This window comes from Chionomys nivalis, chromosome 2 (genome assembly GCF_950005125.1).
Source record: "Chionomys nivalis chromosome 2, mChiNiv1.1, whole genome shotgun sequence".
NCBI lineage: Eukaryota > Metazoa > Chordata > Mammalia > Rodentia > Cricetidae > Chionomys > Chionomys nivalis.
This window is the reverse complement of record NC_080087.1, coordinates 34,019,477-34,039,856: the sequence shown is the minus strand read 5'-3', so window position 1 is coordinate 34,039,856 and position 20,380 is coordinate 34,019,477. Positions and strand designations below refer to the sequence as shown.

General features: G+C 37.3%; 1 protein-coding gene across 3 annotated transcripts in view; it reads left to right on the top strand.

The window, feature by feature from the left end:
- Eya4 (EYA transcriptional coactivator and phosphatase 4) overlaps positions 1 to 20,380 on the top strand; it is a 251,764-nt gene that overhangs the window by 172,921 nt on the left and 58,463 nt on the right. For 2 of the 3 annotated variants that reach the window (XM_057762406.1, XM_057762405.1), the window contains 2 exons: positions 9,980 to 10,104; positions 11,451 to 11,519. In XM_057762406.1, coding sequence (XP_057618389.1) covers positions 9,980 to 10,104; positions 11,451 to 11,519 — 194 coding nt within the window. The remainder of the gene's footprint in view (positions 1 to 9,979; positions 10,105 to 11,450; positions 11,520 to 20,380) is intronic. The other variant, XM_057762407.1, reaches the window with a different exon arrangement.

Here is a 20,380-nt window from a genome sequence, read left to right as displayed (position 1 = left end):
CTTCTATTAGCTAGTTGATGAAATACATACAAGTGTGTTCTCTCCTTCATCATTGACAAGTTGCCACAGATTGCTGATCTGTGTCCTTAAAATGAAAGGCAAGGTGGCATATTACTGTAAATGAAGCCTGACGTGATGCTTGTCTTGTCGAGTTTCCAGACTATTAGATGATTTAAACATAAAACTCCTTGTGTTCCCCTTAGATGCTCATGATTAGAGCACATTTGAATGTCTGCACTATTAAAATGCTTTTGGGTGCAGAGATGCTTGAGACCATGACCCAAGGTTTCTCTCATCCTACATTTTACATGCTTATTTAAAATTTTGGAAGCTACTATTTGTATCTTATATGGAGAAGTTACAATGTCATCTTGTTTTGGAAAATAATTGAAAATTAAAACTTGGGAGGTAGGAGATCATAAGGTCAAGGTGTCCTCAGGAATACTGTGAGTTCAAGGCTCAACTCCTACAGCCTGGGCTACAAGAATGCACATAAATCTAACAAATTATTCATTCCATTTGCTTATTCTTATTATTTTGCCAAGACCTTCATCTTCAGAGAAGAACACAGCATTTTATTCTGCACCCAGTGTTTGTAAACTGTCAATCATTTCCTAAGGGATCTTAACAAACGGCAGCATTGAGTACTGGGCAGGCAAGGGTGCTTCCCACCTGGAAAGAGACCACTCTGTAATGGAATCCTAGCGCATGCATTATCTTCCCTTCTGCCTACCCTTGCGATCACACCACAAATTAAAAGGTCTCCCAGGCCCAGCCTGCATCCCAGCTGCCAGCCCCTGGTAGACACGAGGGAGCCAGTAGGGACCAGGTGGAGCAGTGTTGAGTTGCACTAACCACACAGTACAAGGAGATTGGCCATAACTTCCCAATTGAATATTTATATCAGCCCCGTTTCTCATCTTGCTCTTTGGCACTGACCATAGTGCTGAGCTACTGCGATTTCAAGGGCGCTGCATTGTGTGGAAGCTGCTGCGCGCACTATTACGCCAGATGAGAAATGGGCCACAGGGTCCTATTGCTGAGATGGCTTGCTGACCTTTTTTTCCCCCGTGGAGACTATCCTGTTACAGTGTCCTAAGGAAGGGGCAAAGGGGGTGGGGACATTTCCTGACATCATCTGGCACTGCTGTTCGGTGAATTGTATACAAACGCCATGACTGTTTTTAGCAGGACGGAAATCACCTGCAGTTACGTTAAAGACGGCCCAGCACTCTGCGTTGGTTATCGCTGCGTTTTCATCATTTACTCAAAGGTTTTATTTTTGTTTGCTCAGGTCAGACACTCATCACAGGGCTCTCTCATCGCATTTCACATTCTGAGTCCCCGTGGCAGGTGCTAACTTCCTAGCTCAAAGTGAATGGGTTAAGTAACCTCATAAAGATACAAAATGTCTTGGCCGAGAGAGGAAGGGAGTAGAGAATGCCTGTTGAAGGGAGAGGCTCAGTGTTATTTAGTAAGCCTTGTAAACCTGAGAAGGTATTTGGAAAACCATCTACAAGCACCCATTAACTTTTTTAAGGTAGTGACCATGAACTGAACCTCACGTTCCACCTTCCCAGTTAGTACTGATGGAGCGCCTTCCTAGTGTGTCTTTTATTATCAGTTTTACTTAAGAATAACTCACTGACTTTTGTGTTTTTACTTTTAAGATTTTTGAGAATTTTATGTGCAAATATATAAAAAATACTATATGTGCATTCCACCCATTCATTTTCTCCTCCAACTATGGCTGTGCCCCCTCTCTGAAATTCAAGACCTCTTCTTTATTGTTACTGGTGTGTGTGTGTGTGTGTAACGTACAATGTACTGAGTTCATCTAGGCTTGCTAATATATATATATATGTATATGTTTGTGTGTGTGTGTGTGTGTGTGTTGAGAGCAGACCACTGGAGATTGGAAACCCATCAGGAAGCTTGTTCCTGAAGAAAACTGATTCTCCCTCTCTCAGCAGCCATTGGTTGCCTGTAGTTCTTCATCTAGGAATGGAGTTTATGAAATTTTCCCCACCTACACTGTCATTATTATTCCTTTATATGACACAAAAAATTGTCCACCACTGGATTTCTTGTGAATTGTTGACTCCAAAATTAAATTCTTAATGGTTAAGAGTAAATCATCAGAGGGCAATGATCATGAGACTGCCACTTAGTTTCCCTAAACAGAGAGCATCGTGGGAGAACCCCCTTGTCTTTTTGTAACGGCAGTGTAAGAAAGGAGGTGTGCCAGTGGGCACGCTAATACAGATTTTAACAGTGTGTGTGTGTGGATTTCTGGCTTATTTAGGAGGAAAAAATATTAGAACACATAGATCTGATGTCAGAACTTGTGTTACTTCGGTGCCTTCTCTCCAGAGGAGAGAAATCTGGGGATGAACTTCTCATGCTGCCTTCAAGAAGTGTCCTCATGTTGGATTGCTAGTCCCCTTTATTGATGTCACACTGCACAAGATCATAGGGACGTAGCACTAAAGACAAGAACACTGAAGTGCAGAATTGGTATTTAGCAGAAGAGAATGAAACTGCATGTTCTGCCCCATACTTTTTTTTTTTTTTTTTTTTTTTTTGAGGAAGGCTTTAAAGCTATCCATTTAGGAGCCAAATGCCAAGTGCTTGGGTAGTGATGGGTAAAGCCACAAAGCTTTGCAGCATCTGCTTGGACAGGCAGGGGGAATTCCTGGACCCTGTTGCAGCTGAAGTTAAGGCTATCAGGTGAAAGAACCAACTCATGTAGACTCCAGATGATAGTCCGAAGGGAGAGCCACCCAAACTTTTCCATTTGGGGAATGGTAATTGCACATCTACATAAATTGTATATCTACAGATGGCTAATAGCATCTTCCTTCCTGGAAGATGAAGGTTGCCATGGTCTAAGAAGGCTGAAAGAAGGGGAAATTCTCAATCAGATCAAAAGGGAAAGTCATTTTACCATGACTTCTTGATAGCAAAAGGGCTGTTTTAGGAAGGAAGATTTAGTCTGACTAATGTCAAAGGGGATGTTTTCTTCCAGATCTGAAGTCCCAAGTAAAATATGGAAACAACATTTTCTAATATTGTACATTATCTGAAATGAGAGGGAGCAGGTGTGTGCTGTCAACACTGAAGACAGGATTAAGAGAAAACACTTTCTAAGCATGCACTACACTAAACTAAATGTTCCTTATGAGGGCAAGCTTATTTATCACCTATGGATATTTAATCTTCACATCAAATTATATTGGATCTACTTATCAACTTCAGTTTGACCCTAAGATCTCATGACCAGTAAATGACAGAGATGAGGTTTAATGCTCAGGTTAGAGTTAACGGTGCCCGATCTTAACTCTACACTCAGCCTCAAGCAAAATACAGCATTTTCCATCGAAGGACATGTGTTGTCCCTCCAGAAAGAGAAATTCAATTATTTAATAGACAACTATCTTCATTTTGTGCATTACACCAATGCTTAGCTTTTGGTCATTCAACACTTTAGTACTGAAAACATTTATCCTATGTAACTTTTGCTCCTGGCAAAGCATCTCCCTAGCCAAAGAGTTGATATATTTCTTGGTGGTAATTGATGGCATTGAATGTTTTGATTGTGGCCTATGGCTTTACCCCACTACTTGCTAGAGGAAAACAATTTCCTGCTTCATTAACCATGGTTTGTAACCGATCTTATGGAAATTTGACTCCTGCACCATTCAAATAACACTTGAAGGATCTGGAGGAGTTTCATTCTTTTCTTTGTTTTCCAGGGAAGGGAATCTTCAGAAAACCAAGATTTAGACCCATTAGTTTGAAGTATTGCCTTGCAGTTATTGAAGTAGAGGTGGAGGAGTCAGGGTTTATCTGAATAGAATAATTTGTTCAAATTCAAGGTAAGAAGGAGAGAGAGAGAGAGAGAGAGAGAGAGAGAGAGAGAGAGAGGAGTCCCAGGCTTCAAGTGGAGAGTTGTGAGCCCTGAAAAATGGGGGCTGTAATGTAAAAGTATCCAGAGAAGAGTATGTCCCTGCCTCTATTTGCTTTGGCTACAGCGAGTGAGATCATTCTGACAAATGAGTCCCACACGGTGAATGTTCGAGTTGGCCTTGAGACAGTTGTAAAGGTGCTGGAGAATAGTAAAGCTCCCCACGGTTTGGATAGTCCATTCTCTGATCCTTCTTACCAAAGATCAGGAGGTCCTCCTCCCAGGGTTCCATGGCAGCACAGCTCACTCAGTGCTGACCGTGTTTGGACAAATGAGTTGGTGGAGGCCTTCTCCTGGAGCTGCCTGTCCACCAGTTCAGTAGCACAGGTACCAAGTGGTACAGAGGTGTCTGTCACTTTGGCGAGCAGAGAACCTGTCTCAGGGCCACAGCACTGGCAAGATCTTCTAGATGGCGGTTCAGAAATATGTTGGCTGAAGGTGACTTGGTGCTGATAGTGATGTTTCCTTAGGCCTATGCTTTTTCAGAAAACAAGAGCCAATACTCAAGAGCCAATACTCAAGTGCTCTGTTTTCTCGGACATCAGATGACCAAGTGGCTTTATTAGTTTGGTTTCATTTGCAATTGATTTTGCATCCATGTAGAAGCATTCTTTTGCCTCTCTTTTCCTCCTTCCTTGTCTCCCTCCCTATCCCTGCTCCATCTCTTTCTCTCTAACACACACATACATACTAGTTTGAGGAAATCTCAAGTTTTATAGGTGCACGTGTGTGTATGCGTGTATCACCCCCCCACACATACATACATGTGAAAATTCAACACACATTCACATCATAGTACTAATTCTATCCTTGTATTGGTAGCCTGAAAGCTCCTTGTTGTCCTAGAACTGTGCCTAGAACAGAGATACCCAAGCAGAGTTCTCTATACACTGAATCTGACTTCAAGGAGCTCCAGTCACTTGATCTGCTTGTTCTTTTCTATTGCTGTGCTATTCTCCATGCGTTATCATGGCTAGAGGCTCTGTGTCATCATCACAGGAGTGGGGTGAGCACAGAACAGAAAGCAGTCGCTGCTCTCCCGGAGCCTTGCACTGAAGTCAGATGAGAAGCATCTTCTTCTTGTTTTTCAGCTAGGGAAAATAGACTTTTATGTTATGATACTATGAGAAGAGCACACACCAAACCCATATCTTCATATGCATCCATCCAGTGGTCGGCCAGAGCGCAGTTTGTCTAGGGAGAAAATGAGAAGTTGGGATCTCGAACCTTGTCCCGAGAATGTCCATTTCTTACAAAGAGCAGCAGCTGTTGTGACAGCGTTGTGGAGTTCAGAACACTTTTGCATTTCTTGGGTCCTGAACAGCTGATGGAGGGACTCTATAAATAACCAGGCCCTGACTCATCACCAGGCTCAGCAAAGAGTGAATCACGGTGTCTGAGTTGGAATTGATTCTACAGTACACAGAGTTAAGCTTTGCCCTTAACAAAGGGGTTTGAAGAGGACAGACCCTTCAGAACGTTCACCTCAAATTCCGTCAGTACTACAAGCAAAGACTAGAGGAAAGGATCAAGAAGCTAATCCCTAAATCTTGGAATTCTCTCATTTCTTCTCTTTAATGACAACTTCAGGTTAAGACTAAGTTCAGTTATATAAATTGCCCAGAGAGATTCTGATGTTTAAAAGTCCGATGACATAATGGTCATTACAAGAAGATTGAAATAGACATCCTAAGAGATAGAGTCACATTTAAAAATAACGTACAGTGTTATTTGGGGAAAAATAGATGTTCCTGTTGACTTTGGTAACTTTCAAAAAAATTATTCTATTACTATTGAATTTTCAAAGTATCTGGCTTGACAATTAAATGCTTTACCAAAGAGATACTACAGGAAGATACTTCTAGACTTATTGTAATAATGTTATATTTCTGTTTGGTAAAGGCTTCTTTAATTGTAGGATGTGTTAACCCACTAAAACAAATATGACCGAGGAGCTACACTGTAAATTTCCACTGAAATGCATTTTCATTTCCCGTGGATTGGACTGCAACCTGCTAGGATTATATTTATTTCACAGGCTAATTTTTGTTGTTCTGCAGAAGCACCATGTTTTAATGCAGGATTCCCCTAAAGTTAAAACCTTCCTTTTCATTTAAACAGAAAGGGGGAGGTGATACAGGATTTCCCTCTGTATGCTGTGAATATCATTGGTTGATAAAGGAACTTCTTTGGGCCTATAGCAAAGCTATAGGGGAACAGAGCTAGGTGGGGAAAACTAAATGGAATGCTGGGAGAAAAAGGGCAGAGTCAGAGAGAAGCTATGTAGCCCCACAGCAGCCAGTAGAAACTTTGCCCTGTAAGCCACTGCCATGTAGCAATATACAGATTAATAAAAAATTAATATGGGTTAAATTAATATGTAAGAGTTATCCAATAAGAAGCTAGAACTAGTAGGCCAAGCAGTAATTCAATTAATACAGTTTCTGTGTGATTATTTTAGTTCTGGGCAGCCAGGATGAACAAGCGGCCTTCCTCCAACATGTTTTGTTTTCTCTCCATTCCTTTCTGATGTGTTTGAGCCATTCTTTCATTCCTGACTGATTTTCCTGGCTTACCCATCTTTTACATAGTCCAAACTGGAGAGGAGTCAGTCTTTAGTAATACCACTGGCTAGACGTCTCCCTTGGGGATCCTTATTTGAACCAATCAAAATTCAGCTAGCAATTTCAGAAAAAAAATTGCTGACTCTTTTAAGTTTACATTGTTGTCTGTCCAATCAATGGATTATTAATATTCTAAACCTTAAATTCCAAGGCAGAGCCTCTTCTCATGTGGAGAAGCCTTTGTTTGTACTGAGAACCAGTTGAGGCACTTAGAAGAAATCTGAGTCGGTGAGGGTTGCTCTTTAAGTGGGAGGATCTGCATCTCCAGCCTCAGGCTCAGTGATTGGCTGAAAGATTCACGTAATTCAGATGATGCTGACTGATTGATGGCTGCGGTTTATTACTGTGAAAGGATACCAGTGAGAATCAGCAGACGATAAAAGGCCCCGTGAACACAGCATCTGTTTGTCTGATAGAGAAGTCATCTCTGTTACTTCTAAGATGTCTGTTTCAAGCCTCCTTCAATGTTCCTCATGCTATTGGTCATATATACACCACAAGCATCTGTCTGGAGTTTTATCTCTAATTAGCAGTGTCCAAGAATTAATTTTTACTTGTTTTCTGTCAGTAGAGTAGTACAGAAGATGACAACATACACAAACAATATTGCCCTAGATGGAGGCTATCCAAGTCTGGTTCTAATGCCTAGGTCATACAGAAGCCTGCTTCTAGATAATGTGCTTTTCCTCCACTAGGGGTCAGATTTTCTGGATTCCTCTGATTCCGATTTCTGAAGCATAAGGAAACTCCATGAACTCTAAAGCATTGTATTGGTTTTCTTTTGTTAATGTTTCCCAAAGCACCAACCCTTTCTGTTACATGGTGGTTAAGGCAAGTATATGATCATTCAAGAACCTTCTAGGGACATGCTGAGATGTAGCCGCTCTATGAGCAGCTCAACTTCCGGCTCCCTTGACTATCCACCATCTTGATAGCTCAGTGCCTGAACTATGAACAGATTGAAGATGAAGACACCTTTTGCTTTTGTTTACTTCTAGCAAAGTCCTTGTGGCTTTGACTTTTGGAAATTCTCCCAGTAGATTTCAAACTTCTCTACAAAACAAAGGTAATAACTGATACAGATATGAATTAAAGAGGATCCCCCTTAGACTTCTGAACATCATTGAGCTTTCTATCTTTATTTTCCATTACTGTTTTATTTTCTGTTGCACGAACACTGTGCCAGAGTGAAAAACACACATCTGTTTCCTTGTGCTGAAAGAATCCAGTATTTCTTCATGAAATGTGGTGCAAGCTGCTCACGTTTTCAGGAATGATTTTTCTTCAGATGAAGGAAAACTCCTTGGTCTAGGTTATCAAGAATGTATGACGTAAAAGAAAGGTGAATAATATCCAGTACATCTTTGCAACCGTGGACTTAGTGTCCATTAGTATATTGCATTACATAGGTCTCCAGATGTTAAAGCTATCTTGCCCTTGCAAGATAAACCACACTGGTCCTAATACAGCTTCCTCTTCCATGCTGGTTTCTATTTGATAGAAGCCTAACTTTTTGGCTGTGTTTGGGATAAATATGAATCCATGATGTTCTTCTTGAAACTGCCTTTGTCTGGTTCTGGGTGGGGATAATGCTACTCTCCTATAGCAGAAAACCAAGATTTCCCTCCTACTCCCAGTTGACAGAATTTGCATAATATTATTTTTCCTCAAATGTTTGTTAGCATTCATTAGTGGAATATCTCCAGAGTTATCTTTGTGTTTCAATTTTTAAAACATACTCTTTTTGCATGTGACATGTCTGTGTGGTGTACATATGTGGTGTACATGTTCAGTGGGGAGGATGTGTTCATGTGCATGGAAGTAGCTTGTGTGAGCACAAGCACAAAAGTGCAGGGGGACAACTTTGGGTGATTTAGGGGATGACTCTTGACTTTATTCTCGGGACAGGCTATCTTCTTGAACCTTGAGCTCACTAATTTAATTAACTGGCCAGTACCTTTGGGGAGCACATATCTCTACTCTTAGGCTTTGGCATTGCAGGCATGGTCTTCCTTGCACAACCTTCGCATAGGTGCTGGGGATTTGAACACAGTTCCTTATGCCTGCCAAGCAGGCATTTTCCTGTCTAACCTTTCTCTCTCTCTCTCTTTTTTTTTTAGTTTCATCCCTGAAATTTCTTTAATTGATAATTGGTTTGGGGATTTACTACATTTTTACTAGGCCTGGTTTGACCTTTCAAGAAATTCATCAGTTTTATCCATCCTTAAGTTCTGTGGCTTGGTGTTTCTATTTCCCCATTCTTTGAATACCACCATTGTCTCTAGTGATCTTCTGAAGTCAAAAATCATTTGTATTGATCACGTAACTTTTTATTTCAAAATTTCTCCCTTTTATTGTTTCCTCCTACTGGCATTTCCTTCTTTTCCAGGTTTTAGTGTCTTGGGTGGAAATGTACATCATCAATTTTTAAGCCCCTCCCTTATTTCTTACTAAATCACTATATTTATATACCACATGTTTTGAATTGATGTATTTTCACTATTATTGTGTCACATACATTGCTTTGCATTTATTTTGTAATTTTTCTTAGGAAGTTTATACTTAGAAGTATAATATTTAATTTGGAAAGGTTCAGGTTTTAAATATATTCTATAAGATTTACATTTAAAGTCCTGCTAGTATTTATCTTGTAGACTAGCATAGTCCTTTTAGCAGTGTTCCATATATAACTGAAAAGAACTTATTTCTATAGTTACTATGAAGTTTTGTAAGTTAAGTCACATTGGTATTAAAATATTTTTAAGATATTTATTTGTAGATCTTATTTAAAATGTTGACCATTGTGAAATTACATCTAGCAGTTCCAATCATGTTCATGGAGTTGCATCTTCCTTCCTTTAATTTTGTCAGAAAACAGTCATCCTTTCAGGATCTCAGATTTATTGAGTGTATTTCTTGCCACATTGTCGGAAACAAAATCATGTCTAAGTTTCGTCTCCCTCAGTGGTTGTTAGAAGTGTTACAGATCTGGTTGTCAGCCTCAAGTTTGTTTTTAAGCCACTTGGATCAAGAAGGTCTCTAGAATTTTCTCTGCTTTTGAATTCAGATTATTTATGGCTACTAATTACAAGTTATGGGAGTTAAACATTTTCTCCATCCTCTATGTTGGTGTTACCAGAGGTGATTATTTCAGGAAGCCGTCAGTGCCAACATAGATGGTCATGATTGGAGTCTGCTCATTTCTTTGCATCATTACATGGAACATGTGTGTAGGATTTTGTACAGAAAAGTAAATCATGCAGTCTCACTGTGGAATCTAGTCTGTTTTCAGTGTACTGTCACTGACACACATGAGCAATCAAAGATTTCAAGGGAAAAATATTTGCTGAAATTTTAGTTTGATCTCTGTTACCTCCTATTCCAACAGGTCTATGGAAATGCAAGACCTAGCGAGTCCCCATGCCTTGGTAGGAGGCAGTGATACACATGTGGGCTCTAAACTGGATAAATCCAGTCTCAGCAGCACGTCAGTCACAACAAATGGGACAGGAGGTAAGTGCCATCCCAGAGATGCCCAGACTCACATCTAAGTGTTTGCTTTAAGTTTATATGTCAGGGGTTGTTAATAAATAACTATCCTACTATTGATGCCATAATCAAAATTGTATCCAAGGATTATCCAGCTAGTGTATGATTAAGTATTCTACTTATCTTAAACATCGAATCCTTTATCTATAGCTGTGAGACTATATTTTCCTGAGAATCATTTTGAAAAAAAATTCAAAAAGGTTACCTTTTTTGTATCTGTAAATATTCCACAGAATTTAAAAATTGTGAATAAAAGATATCACATATGGATGTTTGCATAAATTTGCAATTGAATATTTTTGTTTTAGTTTAAATTTTAAATAAAAAATGTTACCCTAACGTTTTTCATTAAAATGATGCATCTTGAAATTGACTTAAAATGCAATAAAACATTTATGTCTGCTGAATTTTCAATAATAATAATAATATGATACCTAGCACTTACATGAAAGAGAATAGCATATTTTTCCAGATAATATTCTCATTTTATTAAAGCATAATTATGATACAGCCTATGGCAACAATAAGTAGTTATTTAAAATATTGTCTTTTATTAACTTTAAGGAATGCATTCGACTTGTCAGAACATATGATCCAACTGTTTAAAAATATGTATAGTTAGAGATATTACAGAATATATACACACAAGCAATATGAAAGTTTTTCATATATTATTCACTATCATGCTGAATTTTGTAGATTCAGCCTAGGTACCAAAGTCAGATTTATGCAAGACCTGTTTTACTTAGAAAACTACTCATAGCACCAGAAATCAGCATTTGCCACATCATATTTTCTTTTACATTTTAAATAAATCTGTGAGATTGATACACCCTTCCCAATTAATCTGAAGTCCATGGTTTTCTTTGTTCAGTTGTGTGCATTGCAACCTACCCTGCATTTAATGATGTGTTACACCAAACCCTTTGTAGATTAACACTTCCTTTGTTTATTTGTCTCTAAACATGCATCTATAATTTCAGCTAATTCATGGATATGGGATTGCAAGTACATAGGAATATTTAGTTGTAACCGCTGGAGTAAGAACATTTACCTTTAAAGTCAAAGTTGATCACAGATAATAAGATTGAAAAAAATCAGCTCCCTGAAAGAAGACCTGGGAGTTTCATGACTCACACATATATTTCAGAGTACCAGTGCAGATCTGTCTGATATGCTCGAACATAGCAGGCACACAGTGCAGTTAGAGTCTCGCTAAAAGATCGGAAAGTGGTGGCAGCATTGAAGATCACTCAAGTTCACTCAGCAGCCCTTCAGACAATGAACTCTTATACCGTTCCTGTTCTCAGGGGACAACATGACTGTTTTAAACACAGCAGACTGGCTGCTGAGTTGCAACACCCCCTCTTCCGCAACAAGTATGAGAGCCGATGGTACACTGCATGTGTTTGGGTGTGTGGATTTGACCTCTGGTTTGCTGTCTGCTACTGCCTCTATGTTTGCCCCTCTTTTCTACATTCCATATTCAGAAGCAAGAGTGAAAAGTAAACAAGCCGTGCAACCGTTCATGGTTACGAGTTGTCTGTAGTGTCCTTGTCATTTATTGATCTTACATGCTTGGATCAGTAGGGTTTTTCTACTATTTGTATAATTCTGCACCAATGGTGATCATATTGACTCACAGCTAATGACCAGTTTCATTAGATGGTTCATTCAGTGTAATAAAATCATGTTAATCTGAGCAGTTAAAGGCAATGAGCCTTTCTAAAAACCTAGTGATCTAATGATCCATTTATTTCCACATTTTAAATTCTTAATACTGGGCTGGGCGGTGGTGGCGCACGCCTTTAATCCCAGCACTCGGGGACTCTGGGAGTTCGAGGCCAGCCTGGTCTACAAGAGCTAGTTCCAGGACAGGGACAGGAACCAAAAGCTACGGAGAAACCCTGTCTCGAAAATCAAAAAAAAAAAAAAATTCTTAATACTGCAACAGGGTTTCTGCTATTTTATATTCTTAGCATTTACTATTCTACCATTCTGAAAGTTACCAGCAATAAAAGTTGTGTAAATAAAATTATTAGCCTGACACAGTGGAATATTCCTGTAATTCCAGCTTCTTGGAAAAGTGAAGTAAAAAAAAAAACTCATGAGTTTAAGTCCAGGCAAAGTAAAACCCCATCTCAACTAATAAATTGAATAAGCAAATAGATAATAAGATTATATATTAAGTCTCTTCATATGTTCCAATCCATTGATATTGATGGCATTTACGCATACAAGTAAAAATTCTCCAAGAACAGTGGTTCTCAACCTGTGAGTCATGAACTCTTTGGGGTTGGATATAAGATATCTCAACTATCAGATATTTACATTATAATTCATAGTAGTAGCAAAATTACAGCTAATCAAAAGTTAAAAGAAAACCATCACACTTCTGCATTGCTTGACAGCTTAGGATTTAAATGAAAACGTAGATCCCAACCAGAAATTAGAATAGACACAATTTGGCTGGACATTGCTCTACTTTAGATTAAATTAACTGTATTTTATGTTTGGGAATCACCACAACATGAGGAACTGTCTTAAGGAGTTACAGAACTAGGGAAGTTGAAGACCACTGTCCTAGAACAAAAACTAATATGTAATCAAAAGTTAAAAGAAAACCATCACACTTCTGCATTGCTTGACAGCTTAGGATTTAAATGAAAACATAGATCCCAACCAGAAATTAGAATAGACACAATTTGGCTGGACATTGCTCTACTTTAGATTAAATTAAAATATATGACAAATAAGTAAAGACCATTTTATTCTGTTCATCATTTATATTTTCATAGTTTGAATCATAAATATTTTTCATTTTCATGCTTGAAATATACTTTTTATGCTTAAAAACTGTTGCCAGAGTGTAGTTATTCTTGATTATTTTTGGTAAGGAGCCAGCTAGAAATGTTCTTCCACGATGCTAGGTCAGTCATTCATTCTGCTCCAGCAATTCATAGCCTCTAATGTTTAGAAGCAATGGGCAGTATGTAAATGAACATGGTCCAGTTCCAGCAAAACTGTATTTATACACCATGAAATTTAAATTCCACATGCTTCTCTTGTATTACAAATATGTTGTGTTGCAAAAATATTCTGAATTTGCCGTTTTTTTTTTTTAAAGTAGTACAATGTATTTCATTTCATGGCTCACTGATATTTGTTCTAGAATGATAGTAATGCAATCACATGTGATGCAGTGTTACCATGGCGAACTCCTGCAAAGAATGTTTCATCGTGTCCATGTCATCTCACCCAGAAACAACTTTGTAAATCTAAAGCATCACATTTCCTGGTTCCTAATGTTATACTCAGGAAGATGTGTAACAGAAACACAGTGAATCTGGACCATAGCACGCTGTCTGTGTCTCCTTGAACAAGTTCCTTATTCTTCCCAAGTTTTAGTTCCTTTATGTTAAAGGAAAATTGTATCCTTGCTGGCAGGTATTTTCGTAATAGATAGCATATATAATTTGGTTGGAGATAAATACCAATATAGTTTTCTTTCAGCAGAAAATTCTATAATAGATAATTGTTTTAAAGGAAACTGAAAATGTGCATTGTATGAAATTATTATTTATCATGTTAAAATTTCTCTGAATGTACAATTGTTTAAACTGGACCCAAGAAAGCAACTCAATATGCTAAGCCTATATTGATACCATTTTGAGTGGTATTAGTAATAATTAGTGATGTAAACTTGGTGGCAGACTGCTAGGGAAATTTTTTATTTATTTATTTATTTATTTTGTTGTTGAAAAGATTTCCGCCTCCTCCCCACCTCCCATTTTCCTCCCCCTCTCCCCATTCCTCTCCCCCTCCCCCACTCCTCTCCCCCTTCCCCCACTCCTCTCCCCCTCCCCCACTCCTAATAGGAAAATTTTAACAAATTTTAATGACTTACTAGCAGTTCTTTATAATGCAAGCTAAATATTTCCTGTGTGATCTATCTTGGTGGGGATAAAATGTTTTTTAAGATTTGTTTTTATTATTATTTTTAGTTCTGTGCACTCCCGTGTGTGTGTGTGTGTGCGTGTGTGTGTGTGCCCCTGGAGCAGGATTTACAGGTGTTTGTGAGCCACTTGATAAGGGTGATTGGAACTGATCTCAGGTCTCTGCCTTTGTCATCGGTGAACCATCTCTCTGGCCCCACATACTTTATTATAAGAATGGTTTTACAATTAGATTTAGCTCATTTGATAAATTTGTTATCACAAAATAAAAAGAAAAGCTAAAATCTAATGTCTTTCTCCTGCTTTCCCTTACCATTAAAACAAATTTTAATTGCATAGATTTTTATATAAGTTGAAGCATCACCTCAAGACTCTGCCTCGTTGTTAGTGTCACTTAAGTGTGTCACAATATTTCTTAAAGTGAACTAAGGATGTTGTATTACTTTAGTTACTATTATATCAATCTATGTGGTGATTTATGCTTAAACCACATTTTCACCTCATAATTTAATTATTTGTAAAAGTCAATGAAAGGTAAAGGTGTAGGAGCCAGGTTTGGTACTGTGGTACCTACAGTCCTAACACTCAGGATACTAAGGTGGGCAGAGAAGGAGGGTTGATGGGAGAGCTTCACAAATAAGTCAATGGTGAAACTTTGTGGGCTGTATGGACACATAGTTATTTCAACTCCACTGTTATTACATAGATACAAGAACAGTACCTAAAAACTTGAGCCTGCCTGTGTTTAAATAAAGTTGACTTTAAAAGGGTGGAATACAAATTTCAAATCATAAAATATTCCTCCATAGCTTTATAATCATTCTCAGCCCACAAAGAAAGTGAACAGGTCACAAGGCAGATTTGGGGTGCTTATTGATATGTTGTAGACAAAACAATTATTTATAGGCATCTGAGAACCTTCTTCCTGATACAGGTAATTCCTGATTTGAATTTTAGAAACAGTGTCAGGAAACTTGACTCACTGCATGTCATATACAAAAACACTTAGATCTGTTGGGAGTGCTAACTGCAATGTCAAACACAGTGAATTTTTATTTTCTCACTTAATTGAATCATATCGAGGTCCAATTATAACCTTGCTCGGTACTAGAAAATGATAAACCAGTTCCCTAAACGATGTGCTACTGACCATTCAGACATCAAAGCACAGAACAAAGAGAAACAGACATGAAAATGACCAAGAATGTCATGGTGTATCCAAGCTGAGTGTGCAACCAGAGTGGATGAAGATTTCATTTATCTTAGAGCTTAAGAATTCTTGAAAGAAGAGATCTGGGGAATCAAAAAAAGGACATTGTTATCAGTTGCATTTTTTAAATTTGCAGTTGATATATCAAAGAATCTTCCAGAACTTTCAACAGGTAGACAACTAACTTACACGAGGCCAATTAGTTTCTGGATGTCATTTATTTGGAAAAAAAAAAAAAAGTCGCCTACTACAAAAATCTACTCTTTGTATTCTACAACTATACATTTTTATATATTCTTGGAGAATAATAGCCTTAAATTGGCTTCATTAAATTCTTACACAAAATTAAATATTAATTGTACAATTAGGAAGAAAGGACACTAGCAGGTTCTTATACATTTTTTTTTTGGTGAATATATTGCTCCAGACAAACATAAATGATGTGCTATAGTGGTGATTAAAATGGGAAGGTGATGTCAGCTTCAAAGTAGTGTTATAAATTGGAACATTCTTAATAGATCTCTTCTTACATTTTCTCGGCTGTGAGTCTGACTGTTCTTTAATGGCTGACCCATCTCTCCAGCCCATGAAGCTCTAGTTGAAATTCTTTGCAGAATCTGTCAAAAGTCAGAGAAAGAGATAGAGGAAGAACATGAAGTTGGGTGGGGAAGGAAGGTGACAAGGATGGGAAGGAGTTGGGTGGGGAGAAGAAAACGTGACCAAAATGTACTGTTTGAAAAGACCACCATGGGTAATTGCTATGGTCAAGAAAGAAGTGTGTGGAGTTATATACAAAACAGTTTGAGCACAGATTTCTGAAAATGAAATGCAAATTATTGGCCTACCTTCCAAGAATGCAAGCATGAGAGTGTGACCGATGAGCATCAGCTTCGCGTTTGGGTATTTAAATGAATTTCTTCCCAAAATGATGTCATGTATTGCCTTTAAGCCTAAATTCTAAAGATAATCCAAGGGGACAAGATCAGTTTTGCTTTGAAAAATGAATTTTCAGGAGAGCATCCAAAATCATTTGCATATATATAATGGAAGTAAAAACCTTGTATGGTAGAAAACTCCAGGTTTTTTCAGAAAAGATCAAATTCTTGCAATAATTACAAGAAAATGAGGATGAAAATGGAGGAGTGATATGAAAATTTAGAAGCTATAAATGACTGCTGACAGTTGCCACACGTGCTCTGGACATAGTCTGTAGATAGCAATTATATAAAAAGCTAAAGTATTAAAAACCTAGTCTTATATTTATATTTATAAAATTTTAAAAGGGTTAGTCATTTATATAGTTCACAAAACTATATATATAGTTTTGTCGAAAGCTAATCATGTATATATACATATATAGTTTTGTATGACAAACATATATATATAGTTTTACTATTGTCTCTTTGCAAGGCACCCAGCTGTATGTAGAAAAGAGTTAGTGACTGGACTGTTGTTGCAGGTGTTCCTTAGCAAAATGATTCGGAATGTAGTACTCTATCCTAGTCTTAGAGAAATGGATGGATTTTTTTTTTTTTTTGATTTGAGCATGTAGAAGAAGAAAGCCTCAGAACTTTTTACACCATCACATTTGCATGTGACTATTGATTTTATTTCAAAGTAATTATTGCAAGAATTTGATCTTTTCTGAAAAAACCTGGAGTTTTCTACCATACAAGGTTTTTACTTCCATTATATATATGCAAATGATTTTGGATGCTCTCCTGAAAATTAGTGATGATGATCCTTCTTTATATATATATATATATATATATATATATATATATATATATATATTAGTTTACAAAATTAACAAATGGATTGCAGTATGTTCAAATATTTCCATGTTATATATTGAATTTGGATTTTTAAAAGTTTTCAAAAAATGGTAAAAAGGCAAAGTTTGTTAACGAACATTTTCCTAATAACACCATGTACATAATATTAAAAAACAGTTTTTTACCTGGACTGTTTATTTTATATCTCATTAAAAATGCGGAAACAAAAATAAAACAGACAAATAGTCAACATAACTCAAACATATTTGAAAGTCCAGGGACATGACATCAATTTTTAAGGACTTTTTATAATTTTGATATAATGTATATTTTATGCTACTTGTTTTATAGTATCAAAATATTCTAATACCCTTTTCTAATGTTTTATGAGCATTTTAGTGACAGGGAAAATATTGATTTACCTGTTTGAGTTTTCTGCCATTGAGGAAAATCAGATTAGTCCTTATTAATGAATAGCCTTTTCTTTAAGAAATAATAGCAAAATAAAGGCAGCTTCCTAGGAGCTCTGGTGATTTGCCAATCCCCATGTTATTTAAATGCTGATTTATCTGTTGAGAAAAAAAATAATCAACTTTGTTCCCTTTTTTTCTATCCAAGATTAATCAGGCTCAGCTGAGATTAGCTCCCATGACCAGAAAGATTTTACAGCACTATGATCACAGACAAGCCCTTTCTATTTTATACTACCCTTCCCTGAAAAGGAAAATGATTTTGACATTATTATATATTTTTTCTCCAAATATTAGTATTAATTTTGTTGACTTGTTACTTTAAGATCCATTCATTTCAGAACACTGCACACCTATTGATATTTCTACATTCCTTCACATTCTCTCCAGGGATGGCCTTTCTCAGTAAAATAAACCACTTTTGTCCTGAACAGAGACTCTTAAAATTAATGAAAGATGTTACCAGTATTATGAAAGGGTCAACCCCGCCCTCTCCTCGTCTTCTTTCTCCTTTTGACTGCCTGAAGCTTTCAAATTCAGGAAATTATAATCAAAACCAAGGCTGAGTAATGTTTAAATCAACTCTCAAAGTTAGCATCCAAGCAAACAAAACTAATGACCGTCAACATGTCTGGCTTCTAGACCAGTTTTGTCAAACTTGATTCACCTTCTGCTCCTCTCATTTCACGAGGGAGACATCTCATAGAGGCATAATAAGTCTCTTTTACAGTGTTGTTTATAGATACAGTCATGTTTAAACACGTACATAGCCATTTTAGAATTTGGAAACTCCGAGAGGCTGTCTCTCGTCTTAATGTTGCAGAAGGCTTTGGACTATGCTTTGTGTCACTTGGTGTCAGAAGTATAGTGGGGAACTTGAACCATGCAGAGTAGCCTCCACACCCATCTAGATCATTCTCTGGATTATCCTGATGCAGATGAAGAGAGTTTCAGTTATCTGGTGGTGCTTGAAGACAGTACAATGTAAAGAGTGGATCCTGCGAGTTCACCAGCTGCTGTCAAACTCAAGCTCTTCCTATCAATGTGATCAGAGTGACTTATTTATTGTTTTACGTCTCAGTCTGTCCTTTGAAAATGAAGATGTGATAATCCTCACTAACTTCTGTGGGAGTAAATAAATTCATCACTTATGTGATTTCTTCCCATGCACTAGAGTGTGTGAAGAATGTGTTAGGCACCTTTTGAGTGTGTTCTCTTAGATCTACTTTTAACCATGCCACTTCTCACTGTGTTTGAAAATAATCCTTCAAGAAAACATGTATAACATAGCTTCTTAGTCGATCTAAGTATTTTGCATGATTTCACTACAGTGAAGTATTTAGAATCACTCTAAAAGGAAATCATATTTTTTATCATACTCTGAGCCACTGTCTGGATATGGAGTCTATTATGGTACACAGATCATAAGTGTTAAGTGCAAAGAGCCATTGGGGTTCCAATCAAGCTTTATTGAACATACGAGTTCTAAAACATTAGTCAACTCTGAAAGCATAATAAATAATTTTATAATAGTCAGTAGTTTTTACAGTGGTAAGGGTAGGTCAGGTATATCAGTTACACTGTGGATGAAAATTATTGAATGTAGTAGCTACAGATTCATTATTTATTATTACACAAATAACTAAACTAGACAGATTATTGTTAGTATTGAAAAAGAAGCTAACCCTAAATTTTTCTTACCCCAAAATTAAGTAATTTGTGTGTGTGCACACATGTGTGTGTATGTGTTTCACTTTACATTCAAACTTTACAGTTCTCTGAATCTTCTATCAATTTACATTCTTACTCGTTTGTGGATACTAAACCTAGACTTTGGCGAGGGCTTGGCTAACTCTGGGACAGAAGGGTGTAATGTCACTGCATGCTTCCTATCAGTCAGCTGCTTCTCTCACACGGTCGTGTTGCTGTCTTGCTTGGTTGGTTGGTGTTATATGAGAACACTAGTCTTTTCTAGCATACTGACTCATGGTTGGCTAGACTTCAACATTCTTCTCTAGTGTTCTGCTTGCTTCTAAGTTCCTTAACTGTACCAGACCACTTACAACCAGAATACATGTGAGGTGCTAAGTAGAAAATACATGCTATACACATGTGATAAGGTTTTGCTAATGAAGGGAAAATATGGTGTGACCAAATGAGTAGAGGCTTTGTCACTGCCACCACCTCCCATTGCATGTGATAATGATGACAGTGTGTGCCAGCCTGCTTCAGTGCCAAGGGAGGACTTTGCCAGCATTACATATGACAAGCATTTGATGAAGATACTTGTAATGTTGTAGACACCATATCTCATTCAGTGCTTATCTCAAAGACCTCAAAATTGTTATATTATTAAATAGAAAATTCCAACACTTTGAGAAACCTTCTTTTGGTATTTTGCTTTATGGTTTGCTTGTTTATTTTATCAGAATATTTTAAGAGTGAATACCTTGTTTTAACCATGGAAATAGGCTTGGGGTTTCAAGTATTTGTGTATACCTTCATTGGATTCTAATGCAATTTTCTCTTTAAATATTTTCTTGGAAAGATTGAAAGCGAAGGTTGTAAATATCATTGTTACAACTTGAATTAAATGTGATTAGGACACTGACAGTTTCTCTCCTGTCCACTGACTGTATGAAAGTGTGCTTAAGAGAGTTCTTTTTTCCAAAAAAATGCAAATATGAGTGTTGCTGTTTTACTTTTGAAGGCTCGCTGCCTTTAAAAGCCAGAATCTCAGAACCAGCCCAGCCAGAGGATTTTAGAATAAGTCCTCTCTAAATGCATGCCCATATAGAAGCTAAATTAACAAAACTTTCCTCATCCACT